General features: G+C 45.6%; 1 protein-coding gene across 2 annotated transcripts in view; it reads left to right on the top strand.

Moving 5' to 3' along the window:
* Positions 1-10,348: 10,348 nt before the first annotated feature.
* Positions 10,349-14,820, top strand: part of LOC105467074 (eukaryotic translation termination factor 1) — a 39,156-nt gene continuing 34,684 nt past the window's right edge. The window contains exons 1-2 of one of the 2 annotated variants that reach the window (XM_011716428.2): positions 10,349-10,486; positions 10,647-10,878. Coding sequence is in view for 1 of the 2 variants with exons in the window: in XM_011716426.3 (XP_011714728.1) it covers positions 10,665-10,750 (86 nt within the window). In the remaining variant the exon portion in view is untranslated. The remainder of the gene's footprint in view (positions 10,487-10,646; positions 10,879-14,820) is intronic. The other variant, XM_011716426.3, reaches the window with a different exon arrangement.

Consider the following 14,820-nt stretch of genomic DNA (forward strand, 5'->3'; position numbering starts at 1 on the left):
AGAACTTACGGTATCCCTCTTACACCAACCTCCTGTTTTGGGGTTTGTTACTTTATGTATTTTATTTTTTTTTTAGTTTTTGTTTTGAGATGGAGTCTTTCTCTGTTGCCCAGGCTGGACTGCAGTGGTGTGACCTTGGCTCACTGCAGCCTCAACCTCTGCATCCTGGGTTCAAGCAATTCTCCTGCCTCAGCCTCTGTAAAGGTGCCCACCACCACACCCAGCTAATTTTTTTTTTTTTTTTTTTTTTTTTTTTTTGAGACAGTCTCCTGTTGCCCAGGCTGAAGTGCAGTGGTGCGATCTCAGTTGTAACCTCCACCTCCCAGGTTCAAGCCAATTCTCCTGCCTCAGCCTCCCTAGTAGCTGGGATTACAGGCACCCTGCCACCACAACCAGCTAATTTTGGACTTTTAATAGAAATGAGGTTTCACCATGTTGTCCAACTGGTCTTGAACCTCTGACCTCAGGTGATCCACTCCCCTCGCCCTCCCAAAGTGCTGGGATTACAGGCTTGAGTCACTGTGCCCAGTGTAATTTTTGTATTTTCAGTAGAGATGCGGTTTCACCTTGTTGGCTAGGCTGGTCTCAGACTCCTGACCTCAGGTGATCCACCGGCTTCAGCCTCCCTGAGTGCTGGGATTACAGGCGTGAGCCACCGCACCCGGCCTCCTTGTGTTATGTTGTTTTTTGAGACAGGGTCTTGCTGTCACCCAGGCTATAGTGCAGTGGTGCATTCATAGCTCACTGCAACCTCAAACTCCTGGGCTCAAGCAATCCTCCTGCCTCAGCCTCCCAAGTAGTTAGGACTACAGGTGCACACCACCACACCTGGCTTATATGTCTTTTTCTTTTGAGGCAGGGTCTCTGTCATACAGGCTGGAGTACAGTGGTGCCATCACAGCTAACTTCAGCCTCAACCTCTCGATCTCAAGTGATCCTCTCACCTCAGCCTGTGGAGTGGCTGGGACCACAGGCGCACGCTACTATGCCAGGCTAATTTTTTTTTTTTTTTTTTTTTTTTTTTTTTTGGTAGAGACAGGGTCTCACACTCCTGACCTCAAGCAATCCCACCTCAGCCTCCCAAAGTGGTGGGATTACAAGCATGAGACACAGTGCCCAGCCTGATTATTTGTGTTGAGTGAGGTATACATTATCAGTAGAAATACTACATACATGTGTACATAATGTGTCAATTCTCAGGGAAATCAAGACGTCGCATTTCTTTGATCCACATAACATTTATAGTAGTGACTACAGCAAGATGGAGCAGCAGAAATAAAAGCAAGTTCTTTCAAACAGTGCATGAGAAGACTGGGTATGAAGAAACAATTCAAATTTTGGAAATAACCAATATTCAAGAGACCCTTCACCACTTCAGATACCATTGCAACTCTATTCTCTTCTCTGGTCATAAGGCCAGGTTTTTTGTTTTGTTTTTTTGAGACAGTGTCTGTCACCCAGGCTGGAGTGTAATAGTGAAATCTTGGCTCACTGCAACCTCTGCCTCCCAGGCTCAAGCGATTCTGCTGCCTTAGCCTCCTGAGTAGCTGGGATTACAGGTGCGTCCCACCACACCCGGCTAAATTTTGAATTTTTAGTAGAGACGGGGGTTTCACCATCTTGGTGAGGCTGGTCTTGAACTCCTGACCTCGTAATCCGCCGCCTCGGCCTCCCAAGTGCTGGAATTACAGGCATGAGCCACCGTGCCCGGCTCATAAGGCCACTTTGTAAGGGCTTTGTCTTCTCCCTTTCCCCACCTCTAGTATCAGAACACAAAATGAGTGAAAGCCCTGGGAACAGATAAAGGAGCTATAGGGTGCCCTGCACTCTGAACAGCATGCAGGAGCTTTACTTTAGCAATTACAGAATTGCTGAAACAGGCATTTGAGTAGATAAACAATTGAATATCACCAATTTCTTATAGTTAAACCTATGAGAAGGAGCCATTTTTGTTACAGCAGGTCAGGTAATCTGTCTTGATACTAAAGACTGCAGCTGAACATCAAACCAGCCTTTAATGTAGGCATCATCACTGCAATTAGGAATGGGAAAGTAAAATGTTCTGCCAAACTCACAGGCTCTTAAACAGATTGTTGAAGCCCCTGACTGAGAAAGTGAAGATTAGGGTCAAAGGTGATGGGGGTGTGGGGTGGAGAGTCCATAAGGGACTGATTATAAAGTGCAAGATTGTGAATATTGATTATTTTTAGGAAAGTGGTCCATCGCTTTCACTGGTTCCTTGGAGTCTGTCCCAAAGAGGGTTAACCATTACATGGAAGATTTACTAGCTTAAATGGCTTCAAATCATATCCTACCGGTCACCCCTTTGCCATTTGCCATCCCCTCAATCCTGTGCATTTATTTAGCATCCTTGGTCTACCATCTACCTCCTTGGTATACCTTCCCCACTCAGCTCACACAGATCATTTCACTCAACTTCTTATGCTCTTTTTTTTTTTTTTCTTTTTGAGCTGGAGTCTCGCTTTGTTGCCCGGGCTGAAGTGCAGTGGCACGATCTCAGCTCACTGCATCCTCCACCTTCCAGGGTCAAGCGATTCTCCTGCCTCAGCCTCTGGAGTAGCTGGGACTACAAGCGCACGCTACCAAACCTGGCTAATTTTTTGTATTTTTAGTAGAGACAGGGTTTTACTGTGTTGCCCAGGCTGGTGTCAAACTCCTGAGCTCAGGTGATCTGCACGCCTTGGCCTCCCAAAGTGCTGGGATTACAGGCATGAGCCATGGCACCCATCCCTACGCTCATTTTTTAACATCTTAATGTTCCATTTAGCAACTTCATCTTTTTGTTCTTTTTTGTTTTTTTGCAGTCTTGAGACTAGTCTCAGACTAGAGTGCAGTGGCACAATCTCAGCTCACTGTAACCTCTGCCTCCCAAGTAGTAGCTGGGGTTACAGACATTTACCACCACACCCAGCTAATTGTTGTATTTTTAGTAGAGACACGGTTTTGCCATGTTGGCCAGGCTGGTCTCAAACTCTAGAGCTCAAGTGATCCGTCCACCTCAGCCTCCCAAAGTGCTTACAGGTGTGAGCCACTGTGCCTGGCCTTCATCTCTTTTATGACATTTTTCCCTACCTTCTGGATTATTCTGAAGCAAATTCTAGAATTCATAATTTGACTCAAAGTATATACTTTTTTTTTTTGACACGGAGTCTTGCTCTGTTGCCCAGGCTGGAATGCAGTGGCACAATCTCTGCTCACTGCAAGCTCCGCCTCCCAGGTTCACGCCATTCTCCTGCCTCAGCCTCCTGAATAGCTGGGACTACAGGCGCCCGCCACCATGCCTGGCTTTTTTGTTTTGTTTTGTTTTGTTGTATTTTTTAGTAGAGACGGAGTTTCACCGTGTTAGCCAGAATGGTCTCGATCTCCTGACCATGATCCGCCCGCCTCGGCCTCCCAAAGTGCTGGGATTACAGGCGTGAGACATTGCACCCAGCTGACTCAAAGTATATACTTCTAAAAGGATTATACTACAAAATATATCATTGTCACACCTTTTAACATCTTTATAGCAAAAAAGAGTATGCTTTTCCCAATAGTCTCATAACTTTAAAGTTTATCTGAGTCAGGAACCAAGGGTCACACCCACATTGTTTGACATGTCCAAGTTCCTTTCAATTTAGGCTTCCCTGCCTTTTTTCCCCTTTGCAATTTATTTTAGAAACTGGACCACTGGTCCCGTAGCGTCTCCTACATTCTAGATTTTACTAATTGCTTCCCTGTGATGTAATTTAATGTATTCCTTTGTCCCATTTAATCCAATTCAAGTTCAGTTTTTTTGACATAGGATCTCACTCTGTTCCCCAGGCTGGAGTGTGGTGGTGCTATCATAGCTCACTGTAACCTCAAACTCCTGAGCCCAAGCAATCCTCCTGCCTCACCCTCCCAAGCAGCTAGGACTACAGGTGCTCACCACCACACACAGCTAGTTTAAAATGATTTTTGTAGAAATGGCACCCTTGCTATGTATATTGTTCGGGCTGGTCTCAAACTCCTTGAGCCAAGTGATCTTCCCACCTTGGCCTCCCAAAGCACTGGGATTACAAGTATGAGCCTTTCACCCAGGCTGTTTCATTTTTCTACAACAGGTGATGTGTACTGCCATCAGAATTTAAAATATTAACATATGAATTCCAAACATAATTTCAGTTGGCTCTTTTGTCATGTTAGTAGCCACTGATGATCATTACCGAAATCTCTAATTTCATTAAAGGTCTATTATTTTACTTCTGTCTTTTCATTTTTAGTTGGAATACCTCTATAGTAAGAAAATTCCCCTTTTAACAAGTACCACGTTACACTGCAATGTAACTATATATATAAGGGAAGACCAGTTAAATGCTCAGCTCTTTTCCTTAATTTACTAGTTTTCACAATTAGTTCCATAATCAAAAGTGGGGAAATTAGGTTTCTTGGTTGTCACTGTGAACTCATGGATTTCAACTTATTTTTATGTTTCACTTCATTGCAACTTTTCTTAGTGATACTCAAATTGTTCTAACCTTGGCGTGAGAGCCTCTTCCTGTTGGCTCTTAAATCCTTTTGACAAAACCCCAGTAGTCTATGTTACTTTCTTTGCTTACTGATATAACAAGATGTTCCAGGCTCACCTTGTTCATTTCTGCTTCAGTCCAAGAAACAACTACTTACTTTATCTGTTATCTTACTTATTTAACATTCCTGTCTCCCCTGCACCTCCACGAAAGACCATAAATATAAGAACTGAATTACATCTAAAAATTTTCAGCACTTGTCTCAGTGCTGGACCAAAAAAGTGGCATGCAATAAATATTTATGGAATTCAACTAAAAGATTAGCCTCTGTCTAGCTATTCTACAGGTGTCTCTATTGAGTCAAACAAGGCACCACTGGCAACTGGCAGAATTAAGCACTTGCCTCTTCAGGTGGGTCAAGGGCAGGGTTCAGGCTCTCCCTATAAATACTCTTATATGCTAGAGGTAGACCCCAGCTAATGAGCTCTCCCTAGAACAGGTATTCTCACACACACACACCTTTTTTATACTGAGAGAATGAGAAAAACTAAGTTTTAGTTCTCCATGGGCCTTATTTTCTTAAGGAGGAAATCATTACAGAGTAAAGCATTAATGGCCAGTATCTGCTTAATTTAACAAGACTACAAATTCATGTAAAGATGTCTGATCCTCTAGAGAGGAAACTGTCATTCCTTAGCTGCAGTCCCCCCTCCAACTGAAGAATTACATTTCACCACTAGGTGTCCACAGGGGAACAAAGGATACCTTACACTTGCCCATTCCAAGTCCCTTTCACACACACTGCACTCCATAAACAACTTGTCCTAGGTCAATTTATAAAAACCTTAAATCTTGTTTTATGTTGTACTACTACAGCTTAGGTCTTCATTTATTGTAACTTATATCCTGGCCAGGCGCAGTGGCTCACACCTGTAATCTCAGCACTTTGGGAGGCCGAGGCAGGTGGATCACAAGGTCAGGAGTTCCAGACCAGCATGGCCAATATGGTGAAACCCCGTCTCTACTAAAAATACAAAAATTAGCCGGGCGTGGTGGTGCGTACCTGTAGTCCCAGCAACTTAGGAGGCTGAGGCAGGAGAATCACTCCCTTGAACCCGGGAGGCAGAGGTTGCAGTAAACTGAGATCGCGCCACTGACTCCAGCCTGGATGACAGAACGAGACTACGTCTCAAAAAAAAAAAAAAAAAAAAAGAGAAAACTTTCCTCTAACAACCATACTGACTTCCAGAAGAGTCAAAGATAGCCCTTTAGCAAATCTCACCACAACCATCCCTTCCTTCATCTTGGCTACTCTTTTTTTTTTTTTTTTTTTCTCTGAACTCCAGTGATCCTCCTGAGTAGCTAGGGACTACAGGTGTGCACCACCATGCCCAGCTAAATTTTGTAGTATAGATGAGGTCTCGCTAGGTTGCTCAGTCTGTACTCCAACTCCTGAGTTCAAGCAATCCTCCTGCTTTGGCCTCCCAAGGTCCTAGGATTACAGGCATCAGTCACTGTGTGTGTCTATCTTCGTTACTCTTAAACTTATCTTCACATTAGTAACCAATAACCTCATTCTGTAGCTATTTTTAGGGGGAAAGGGTCTTGCTCTCTCATCCAGGCTGGAGTGCAGTGATCACAGCTCACTGCAACTTCAAACTCCTGGGCTCCAGTGATCTTCCTGCATCAGCCTCCTCAGTAGCTGGGACTAGTGGCACATGCTGCTGTGCCTGGCTGATTTTTTTTTTCTTCTTTTTGTAGAGACCAGATCTCTCTAAGCACAAAGACTTATTTCTGCTTTCAACATCAAAACATAACAGGCCTGCAATCCCAAGCACTTTGGGAGGCTGAGGCAGGTGGGTCACGTGGGGTCAGGAGTTCGAGATCAGCCTGGGCAACATGGTGACACCCCATCTCTACTAAAAATACAAAAATTAGCCAGGCATCACGGTCTATGCCTGTGGTCCCAGCTACTAGGGAGGCTGAGGTGGAAGGATCACTTAAGCCCTGGGGTCGAGGTTGCAGTTAGTCATTATTGCACCACTGTACTCCAGCCTGGGCAACAGTGAGACCCTGAATCAAAAAAAAAAAAAAACGAAACAAAAACTTACCTACCCCCACCTAATTGGCAAGGAACATCACCTATATCCCAATATCTAACTTTGTAATTGTTTGAGCTGAGGAGGAAGTTCTGAGATCATACAGAACAATGTCTTTATTTTTCAGACAATCTGTGTGCTTAGAGAGTTTATATATTCTGTTCTCACCATTTAGGAGTTTGAAAAATCTGTATCACTTTTATATCACAGAACATTCCTCCTCAACAATGTATCGTCATGGTCCCATTTAAAAAGCCTTGATGCAGGCACTACCATCCATGCTCCATACCTCCCAAATCTCTTCAGGTAGATAACTATCCCAGCTTTTGCTTTTTTTTTTTTTTTTTTTTTTTTTTTTTTTTTTTTTTTTTGAGACGGAGTCTTGCTCTGCCGCCCAGGCTGGGGTGCAGTGGCCGGATCTCAGCTCACTGCAAGCTCCGCCTCCCAGGTTTCCGCCATTCTCCTGCCTCAGCCTCCCGAGTAGCTGGGACTACAGGCGCCTGCCACCTCACCTGGCTACTTTTTTGTATTTTTTAGTAGAGACGGGGTTTCACCGTGTTAGCCAGGATGGTCTCGATCTCCTGACCTCGTGATCCGCCCGTCTCGGCCTCCCAAAGTGCTGGGATTACAGGCTTGAGCCACCGCGCCCGGCCCCAGCTTTTGCTTTTAATGCACTGATTTCTAATTCTAAATGCAGAGATGGTGAATCTGCAGCAACTAGGCCAAGAGCTTTTGGGGCTACCTGGACCTGCAATTGTCTAAGAAATAAGAAATTCAGAGACTGACAAACAGCAGTCCTACTTGGGATGTCATCATGCTTACTTCAGGCTGAATCACACAGAAGAAAGCCTTCAAGCATGGACCTGAAGCAATGCTGTAAACACAAACATCAAAACGAAGAGGAGGCCAGGTGTGGTGGCTCACGCCTGTAATCCCAACATTTTGGGAAGCGGAGGCAGGCGGATCTTCTGAGGTCAGGAGTTCAACACCAGCCTGGCCTACATGGTGAAACCCTGTCTCTGCTATTTAAAAAAAAAAAAAAAAAAATTGGCCAGGCGTGGTGGCTCACACCTGTAATCCCAGCACTTTGGGAGGCCAAGGCAGGCAGATCACGAGGTCAGGGGATCAAGACCATCCTGGCTAACACGGTGAAACCCCTTCTCTACTGAAAATACAAAAAATTAGCTGGGTGTGGTGGCACCCGCCTGTAGTCCCAGCTACTCAGGAGGCTGCCGCAGGAGAATCACTTGAACCCGGGAGATGGAGGCTGCAGTGAGCCAAGATCATGCCACTGCACTCCAGCCTGGGCAACAGAGCGAGACTCCGTCTTCAAAACAAAACAAAACAAAAAAGAGAACAGGAAGGGTAGAGTAGGACAATCTAATATGGAAATAGGGCAAGAGGAATGAAGGAAAACCTTGGACACAGTTGATTCCTAGTTAGTAAGTAGTGTTTAAGACTAAGGCAGCCCCTCCGTTCACTACTAAACACAGTGGATGACACACACACAGCAGGAGTACAATATTATATAACAAGTGAACATATGCCAAAAACTACAAAATGGAAGAGGTTCCCAAAGAAGAGGTTCCAACCTGAGATTCATTTCCTGGGGGAGAGAAGTATGACCGTGTCCCCACCCTATGAAAATATAGGTAATGGGGTCACTGTATAATACACTGGACACCAAACATGGAGTCGGGAAGCCATAAACTAGCTGTGGGACTCTGAACAGGTCCCTTTCACTTTTCTTTGCCTCAGTTTCCCCATGTATGAAATGGAGGTCATACCCCCATCTTCAAAGTGTGGACAAACTTTATAACACACGAAAAAAGTATTCAAAGACCACACAAATGAAAGCACATGATTGACATCACTACTTACATGTCTCATAAGCAATCTCAAACTTAACAGGCCCAAGATGAAATTCCCAATCATCCCCCAACACCTGCTCCTCACCTTTCCTACCTCAGTAAATGTCACCACTTCAGTACTCTGGGAACCATTCTTGGTTTTCCTCATCTAATCCATCATTCAGTCCTATTCACCCCTTTTTTTTTTCTCCCCTTGAGACAAGGTCTTGCTCTGTCACCCAGGCTGGAGTGCAGTGGTGTGATCTCAGTTCACTGCAGCCTCGAATTCCTGGGTTCAAGGGGTCCTCCCACCTCAACCTCCCAAGTAGCTGGGACTACAGGCGCGGGCCACCACATCCAGCTAATTTTTTGTACTTTTTGTAGAGACGGAATCTTGCCATGTTGCCCACGCTGCTCGCAAACTCCCGGGCTCAAGCGATCCTCCCTTTGGCCTCCCAAAGTGCTGAGATTACAGCCGTTGGCCACTGTATCAGGCCCTTCATTCACTTCTATCTGCACTGTCAGCACTCTAGTGTAAGAGAAAATCATCTCTCACATGATAATGAAGCAGCCAAAATGGTCTCTGAGCTTCTCCTGTGCTCTCTCCAGTCCAAACCAGGGCTCTAAACGCTTTAAACTACCCACTGTTCTTGAAAGAAACCAAACTTCTGAATCTGGCTTAAAAGGCCCTACATGATCTCTTCCCCTGCTGCTCCTTCAAACCTCTCCCCGTCCCTGACTGTGCCAGCACACTGGCGTTTCTGTATTTCTCAACTGTGTTCTGCTTCCTCCTGACAAACTCTTACTCACCTTTTGGGTCTCATTTCAGAGGTGCGTCCCCGCCATACACTCTCAGAGCACCCTGAAGTACTGAAGCATGTGTGTAGTTATTTTATTACAAAAAATATAAAATCACAAACGGTTAGAAACCCAATCGACTACAAGCTCCATGAGGGGTAAGTACTGTCATCTGTTTGGTTCACCTCTGTATCCCCAGGAAAACAGGGTCCAGCACACGGTCTGGGCTCAATATTTGAACCCAGACGAGGTGACAAAGTAGCCACCTAAAAATCCTAACTCAAAAAGATAAAGTTCTAACCGTATGTGGATGCCCATTTTATTTCAACTCTCTCCACCTCCGTTCTCAACGGCTCAGGCCAAACCATACATGGGGTCAGATACCTCAGGTCTCCAAGCTCAGGCAGCCCCCGCTGTCTTCCACCCCATAAAGTTCTAAGTCCAAAGTGAGCCCGTCCTAGCTCCGGGGCGAGAGAAAACAGGCCTCTTTCGCCCCTGCAGGTGAGGGTCCCAGACCGCCCGGAGGCAGGCTCCTCATCCAGACCTACAGGCCAGGATTCCTCCACACTATTCCGGGCAGCCGTGACGCACGCAGACCGCAGCACTTCGTCAGCGAAGAAGCCGCTGGGCGCGAGGCGATTCTTCGCGGCTTCTCAAGCTTCAAACCGCGCGTCGGGTCCAAGTGCCTAGCTTCGCGTCACAAAGCCTCAGATGTCCATCCTATTAATGGAGAAGGGACTGAAAAGACGACGACCCCGGTCGTCTCTCTTTAAGAACCACCCCCATTCGAGCCTGACGGGGGGGGGGGGGGGGGGGGGGCTCTCAATAAACTCGCGAGAGCCACCGGCTTCCGCCCGCTTCCTCCTCTCGGCTTGCCGGGCCGGAAGAAAGGTGGCACCTCCCACCCCCCCAGCCTCTACCTCACAAGACAGCGCGGACCCAGCTGCGGCCAATCGGCAGGTTCATTGTAGGCTGCGGGGCAGAGAGCCAATGAGAAGTCGCGGCGGACGCAGAGCTTCTCCTCACTCGCACCGGCCCCCTCCCTTCCGCCCGCCGCCTTCCACTCCGCCCCTGGCGGAGGAAGTGATGTCACAGGCCCCATGTGAGCGGATTGCAACACATGCAGCTGCCTGGAGAGAGGGAGCCGGTGTCCTACGTCAGAGCCGCCGCCGCCGCGGAGCCGCCGCCGGGGAGGAGCAGCCGCTGCCGCCCAGGACTGGGCCCTTAGGTAAGGCACGGGGAGGGAAAGGCCGGCGACCTCTGTGGCGAGCTGCGCCGGGCGGGAGGAGAGGGCCTCTCGGGGGTGGCGAGGAAGGGGGCCGCTCTGCCCCAGCGGCGGCGCTAACTCTGTGGTCTTGGTGTCTCCGGGCCCCGCCGGGCCGCTCTAGGGAGGAGGAGGCGAGAAGATGGCGGACGACCCCAGTGCTGCCGACAGGAACGTGGAGATCTGGAAGATCAAGAAGCTCATTAAGAGCTTGGAGGCGGCCCGCGGGTGAGCGCCGCGTCCGGCACCCCCCGTGCCCTCTTGGTTCCCGGACCCCTCAGGATGGACGCCCCCGCGCCGCATGGCCAGATGAGGAGAACCAGGCACTAGCCAACTCCCGCCTTCTGGATCTCTGGGTAGTAGCCCCTGACCCAGGGGCGAGGGTCGGTGCGGTTGGCCCAAGAAGGGGTCCTTTCCCCGCATGGGGGTAAGGGGCCCGCGCTCCCCGGGTTTAGATCACTCGGCCCCCCTCGTGGTAGGCCACCGCTACTTTTTACCCCTCCTGGGCCCTTAAGTCCAGCTCCTCCCTCTTCGGGCTCCAGGTGCTGCCATCCGACTCGGGTACTATTGTGGCAAAGTGCTCGGCCTTCCTTTCCCAACGCCCTTCCCTGATTTCCTCTTCTCCCTTCGTTCCTCAGCCAGGCCTCATTAAAATGGCCTCTCCCTCCTGGGCTTCTGAAACCCGGGTGGGTGAAGTTTGGATGGGACGGGAAGCAGAGGTGGTCAGGGACAGCTTGTTTCTGATTCGTGATTGCTCTGGGTTTTCCACCTGTCCCAAGATGACTTCTCCCAAGTCCTCTAATTACCCTGGAGCTTCCTGGTTTTAGCTGTTCCAGGACCCACCTATAGACTGAAAATGCCAACGTATGCGCGATGTAAGGAGTGTTGGGTAGGTTTTGGTTAATGAATCTGCATGTGTATGTCCAGGAGAAATATGGATCAGGAGGTCGTTTGATAGAAGTCATAACTACAGAGTCCCTGCTGGCATTTATCTGAAACTGGTGGGGATATCGCTGTAGAGAGGCTTCTAATGTACTTGATGCTTGTTGAGTGAGATTCAGAATTGAATTAAATGAGCTTTGAGTCTTGTACATTTTGATAAGAAACTGTAGGTGTGTCCATTGTGGGAAGAGTAGGCTAGATTAAAATTAACTGTGTGTGTGTGTTTTGTTTTTAATGTTGTTCGTTTGAGGAAGGTGTGCCAGAGGTATTCCTGTTTCCTTTATTACTTTATTTTGTTCCTTTCCCAGTCATAGAAACTTTTTATTTACAGGAAGTGCCCCCCCCCAAAGAAAAAAGTGTTTGGAACATTATTACATACTTGTGTGTCTGAGCATTCTTAGAATAGTAGAATGGCCTGCCTCAGGCCATGTGAAAAGTTGATTTCAGCACAAGAATTTGACATTCTGGTTTCCAGCCCAGGATTGTCGTTTATGGGTAGATTTGCAATTTTAGAATGACGGCCCCTTCAAGCTCTTCATTATTACTGTTTTATGAAACAGGATGTGCTTAATTGTACTGAAGGCCCAGTTCACAAGTTGGTTTTGCTAGTGTTTTGTTCTTAATAAATTAGGGACAGTTCTGTTTGGAATGAGGCTTCTAAAAGTTTGGCCCCATTCAGTGACTTGGGCTTGTGCTCACTCCTTCGGTTTACTGGAGAAACGTTTGTTTAATATGAATCGCAGACAGCAGCTCATTTTTTAGTCCTTAAGTTTTTCTTTAAATTTAATAGAATATTCAGACCTTCTTAATAATCTTACAGAAACTTGTGCCATATGGTAGAGTGAACAGTTATTCCCAAAATGTGAGAATACCATACAGAAAGGATAATATAGGTCACGACCCATTATGTTGCACTACCAAGAATGAACCAGGTTCTTTTGTTTCGGTAAGATCTTCTGTTTTGTTACTTGAAGCTTTCTTTTTTTTTTTTTTTTTTTTTTTTGAGACGGAGTCTTGCTCTGTCGCCCAGGCTGGAGTGCAGTGGCACGATCTCGGCTCACTGCAAGCTCCGCGTCCCAGGTTCACACCATTCTCCTGCCTCAGCCTCCCAAGTAGCTGGGACTACAGGCACCCGCCACCTCGCCCTGCTAGTTTTTTGTATTTTTAGTAGAGACGGGGTTTCACCGTGTTAGCCAGGATGGTCTCGATCTCCTGACCTCATGATCCGCCCATCTCGGCCTCCCAAAGTGCTGGGATTACAGGCTTGAGCCACTGCGCCCGGCTTACTTGAAGCTTTCAATCCAGTATTGCATTTTATAGATTGCTGTTGTTGCAGTATTATATATAGGTGGATGTGATCTGTGGATTTATTCTTACTACTTTCATTAGCAGGCAGGTTCACACATTTTAATTTGCATACGTTATATTCTCTGAAACAGTCCAGAAAATTAAATCATGACTATAATTTACTTGTTTGAATGAAGTAACGTTGAAGATGACATTGCTTAATAAGTAACACCATTCCTTTCTACTGCTTGATGAAGGAAACTCATTCTTAAATTTTGTTCTACCCATATTACCTAGCGACTAGAAACTTTTAAGCCCCTCTTTAAGACTTTTGAAGGCTTTACCTCTTTGTTTAGCAAAGTTCAGTCGAGTTTAAAGCATGCTAAAAATGAAGTTATAAGGCACAACTTGTTTTCGAAGTTGTTGAGTTTTGATATTTTAGACATGATTAAGCTGTCTAAAATAGCTGGAGCATCTTCCTCTAAACATTGTGGTTAATAATCGTGTCCTACTTTGCTTTTAATCAGGATTTGGTTGCATCTTGATCCCATGGAAATTTAAAATTTTGGCCATCTCTGAGTATTGATAAGGGAGTCAGAAGATTCCCCAGTACATACCAGTTTTTGGAGGTGGGGAATATTTTCATTGCCAACTTGTGTTAAAGTCAGACTCTAGATTTTCATAGATAGGGTACAGTGAAAAATGTTCTTCCTACTTTACCTAGTGATAAAATATTTTTAGGAGAATTGTAATGGGCTTTAAAGACAAAGTGGATGGCAAAATGAATCTGTATTTGCTGATGTTTTGGGGGTACTCTGGTTTTCAGGAGGAAAACTGAGGTTGTTTTCAGGCATGGTTGTTAGCACAAGATAGACTTAGTGGTGGAGTAACAGTATTGTTTTGGAAATGAAAAAGCCCTTTCCTCCCCTTAGCAGTGTAGAATTCTAGGCATGGGAATCAAGGATTGGTTTTTAACAGTAGTTATTAAAAGATGCTAGAATAAGAGTGATTTTGAAATTAAGATAATCTTATGTGGTTATCTCTTGACATATGACCCAAATTTAATGTAGCTTGAAAAAGAAACCACCTGCAAAATGGGCTCACTAACTACATCTTAATAAAGGGAAATATGTTGGCAAAATAATTTATTTAAGCACATACCATATTATAGACTGTGCTACAGTACATTATTAAGTCATTTAATCCTCACAAGTATTGCCACCATTTGGTAGACTAGGCACCTGAGGCTAAGAGATAATTTGTCTAAGATGTCACAGCAAAAATGTAGCACAGTTCAGCACTTAAACCAATGTGCTATACGAGGTATATTTTATTTTCAGAAAATACAAAACTAGATTTCCTTAAAATATAGTCTGAGCTATAACAAATTCTATTTTATATTACATGTGTGTGGAAGAGCGTTTATAGAAGCCAAATTACTAAAATGGGGAACTTGATAGTGTTCTGTTTTGTAACCAGCATCATATTTAATCTTCTGAGTTGAAAGGAGTGTCATGCATAAACTTGATTTTTAATTTGGGTAGAACATTGTTACTTGGTTTCAGATAAGCCTGGTCGAATGTTAGTTTGTGTGTGCTAGTAAAATAACCAGTTAATTATTTTGGTAGACATAGGCCCCACTTAAAGTTGATGGTAGTTCTTCCCGGTTCATGATTGCTCCTGGTATATTCTCCACAGTTGGCTAATGAAGGATAAATGTATACGTAAACCAGTACTGTGGTTGAGGGTATCTTGAATAAGGAACTGAAACAGGTGAACGTATGTTGGAAAAAGCGGGAGAATTATTGGTTGTTTTTTCTCGGTGTTTTCTGTGCAGGCGAGTGGTGGCCTCAGAAATAGTTTTGGACACTATCGTTTTAAGGTAATGTTAATAAAATCATAGCTAGAGCCTGTCCTAGCCAGGGACAGTGGTGAATATGACAAAGGAATGGACAGTGTTAGTTTGGGTTAGATTGTGTCAGTGGGTGTTAAAATGTCTTTTCACTTATCTTCACTAGGAAACCTCATGTGTTTCATATCTAATGAACACTTGGTCAGATAACCCTCAT

Source organism: Macaca nemestrina, chromosome 6 (genome assembly GCF_043159975.1).
Source record: "Macaca nemestrina isolate mMacNem1 chromosome 6, mMacNem.hap1, whole genome shotgun sequence".
NCBI classification, from domain to species: domain Eukaryota; kingdom Metazoa; phylum Chordata; class Mammalia; order Primates; family Cercopithecidae; genus Macaca; species Macaca nemestrina.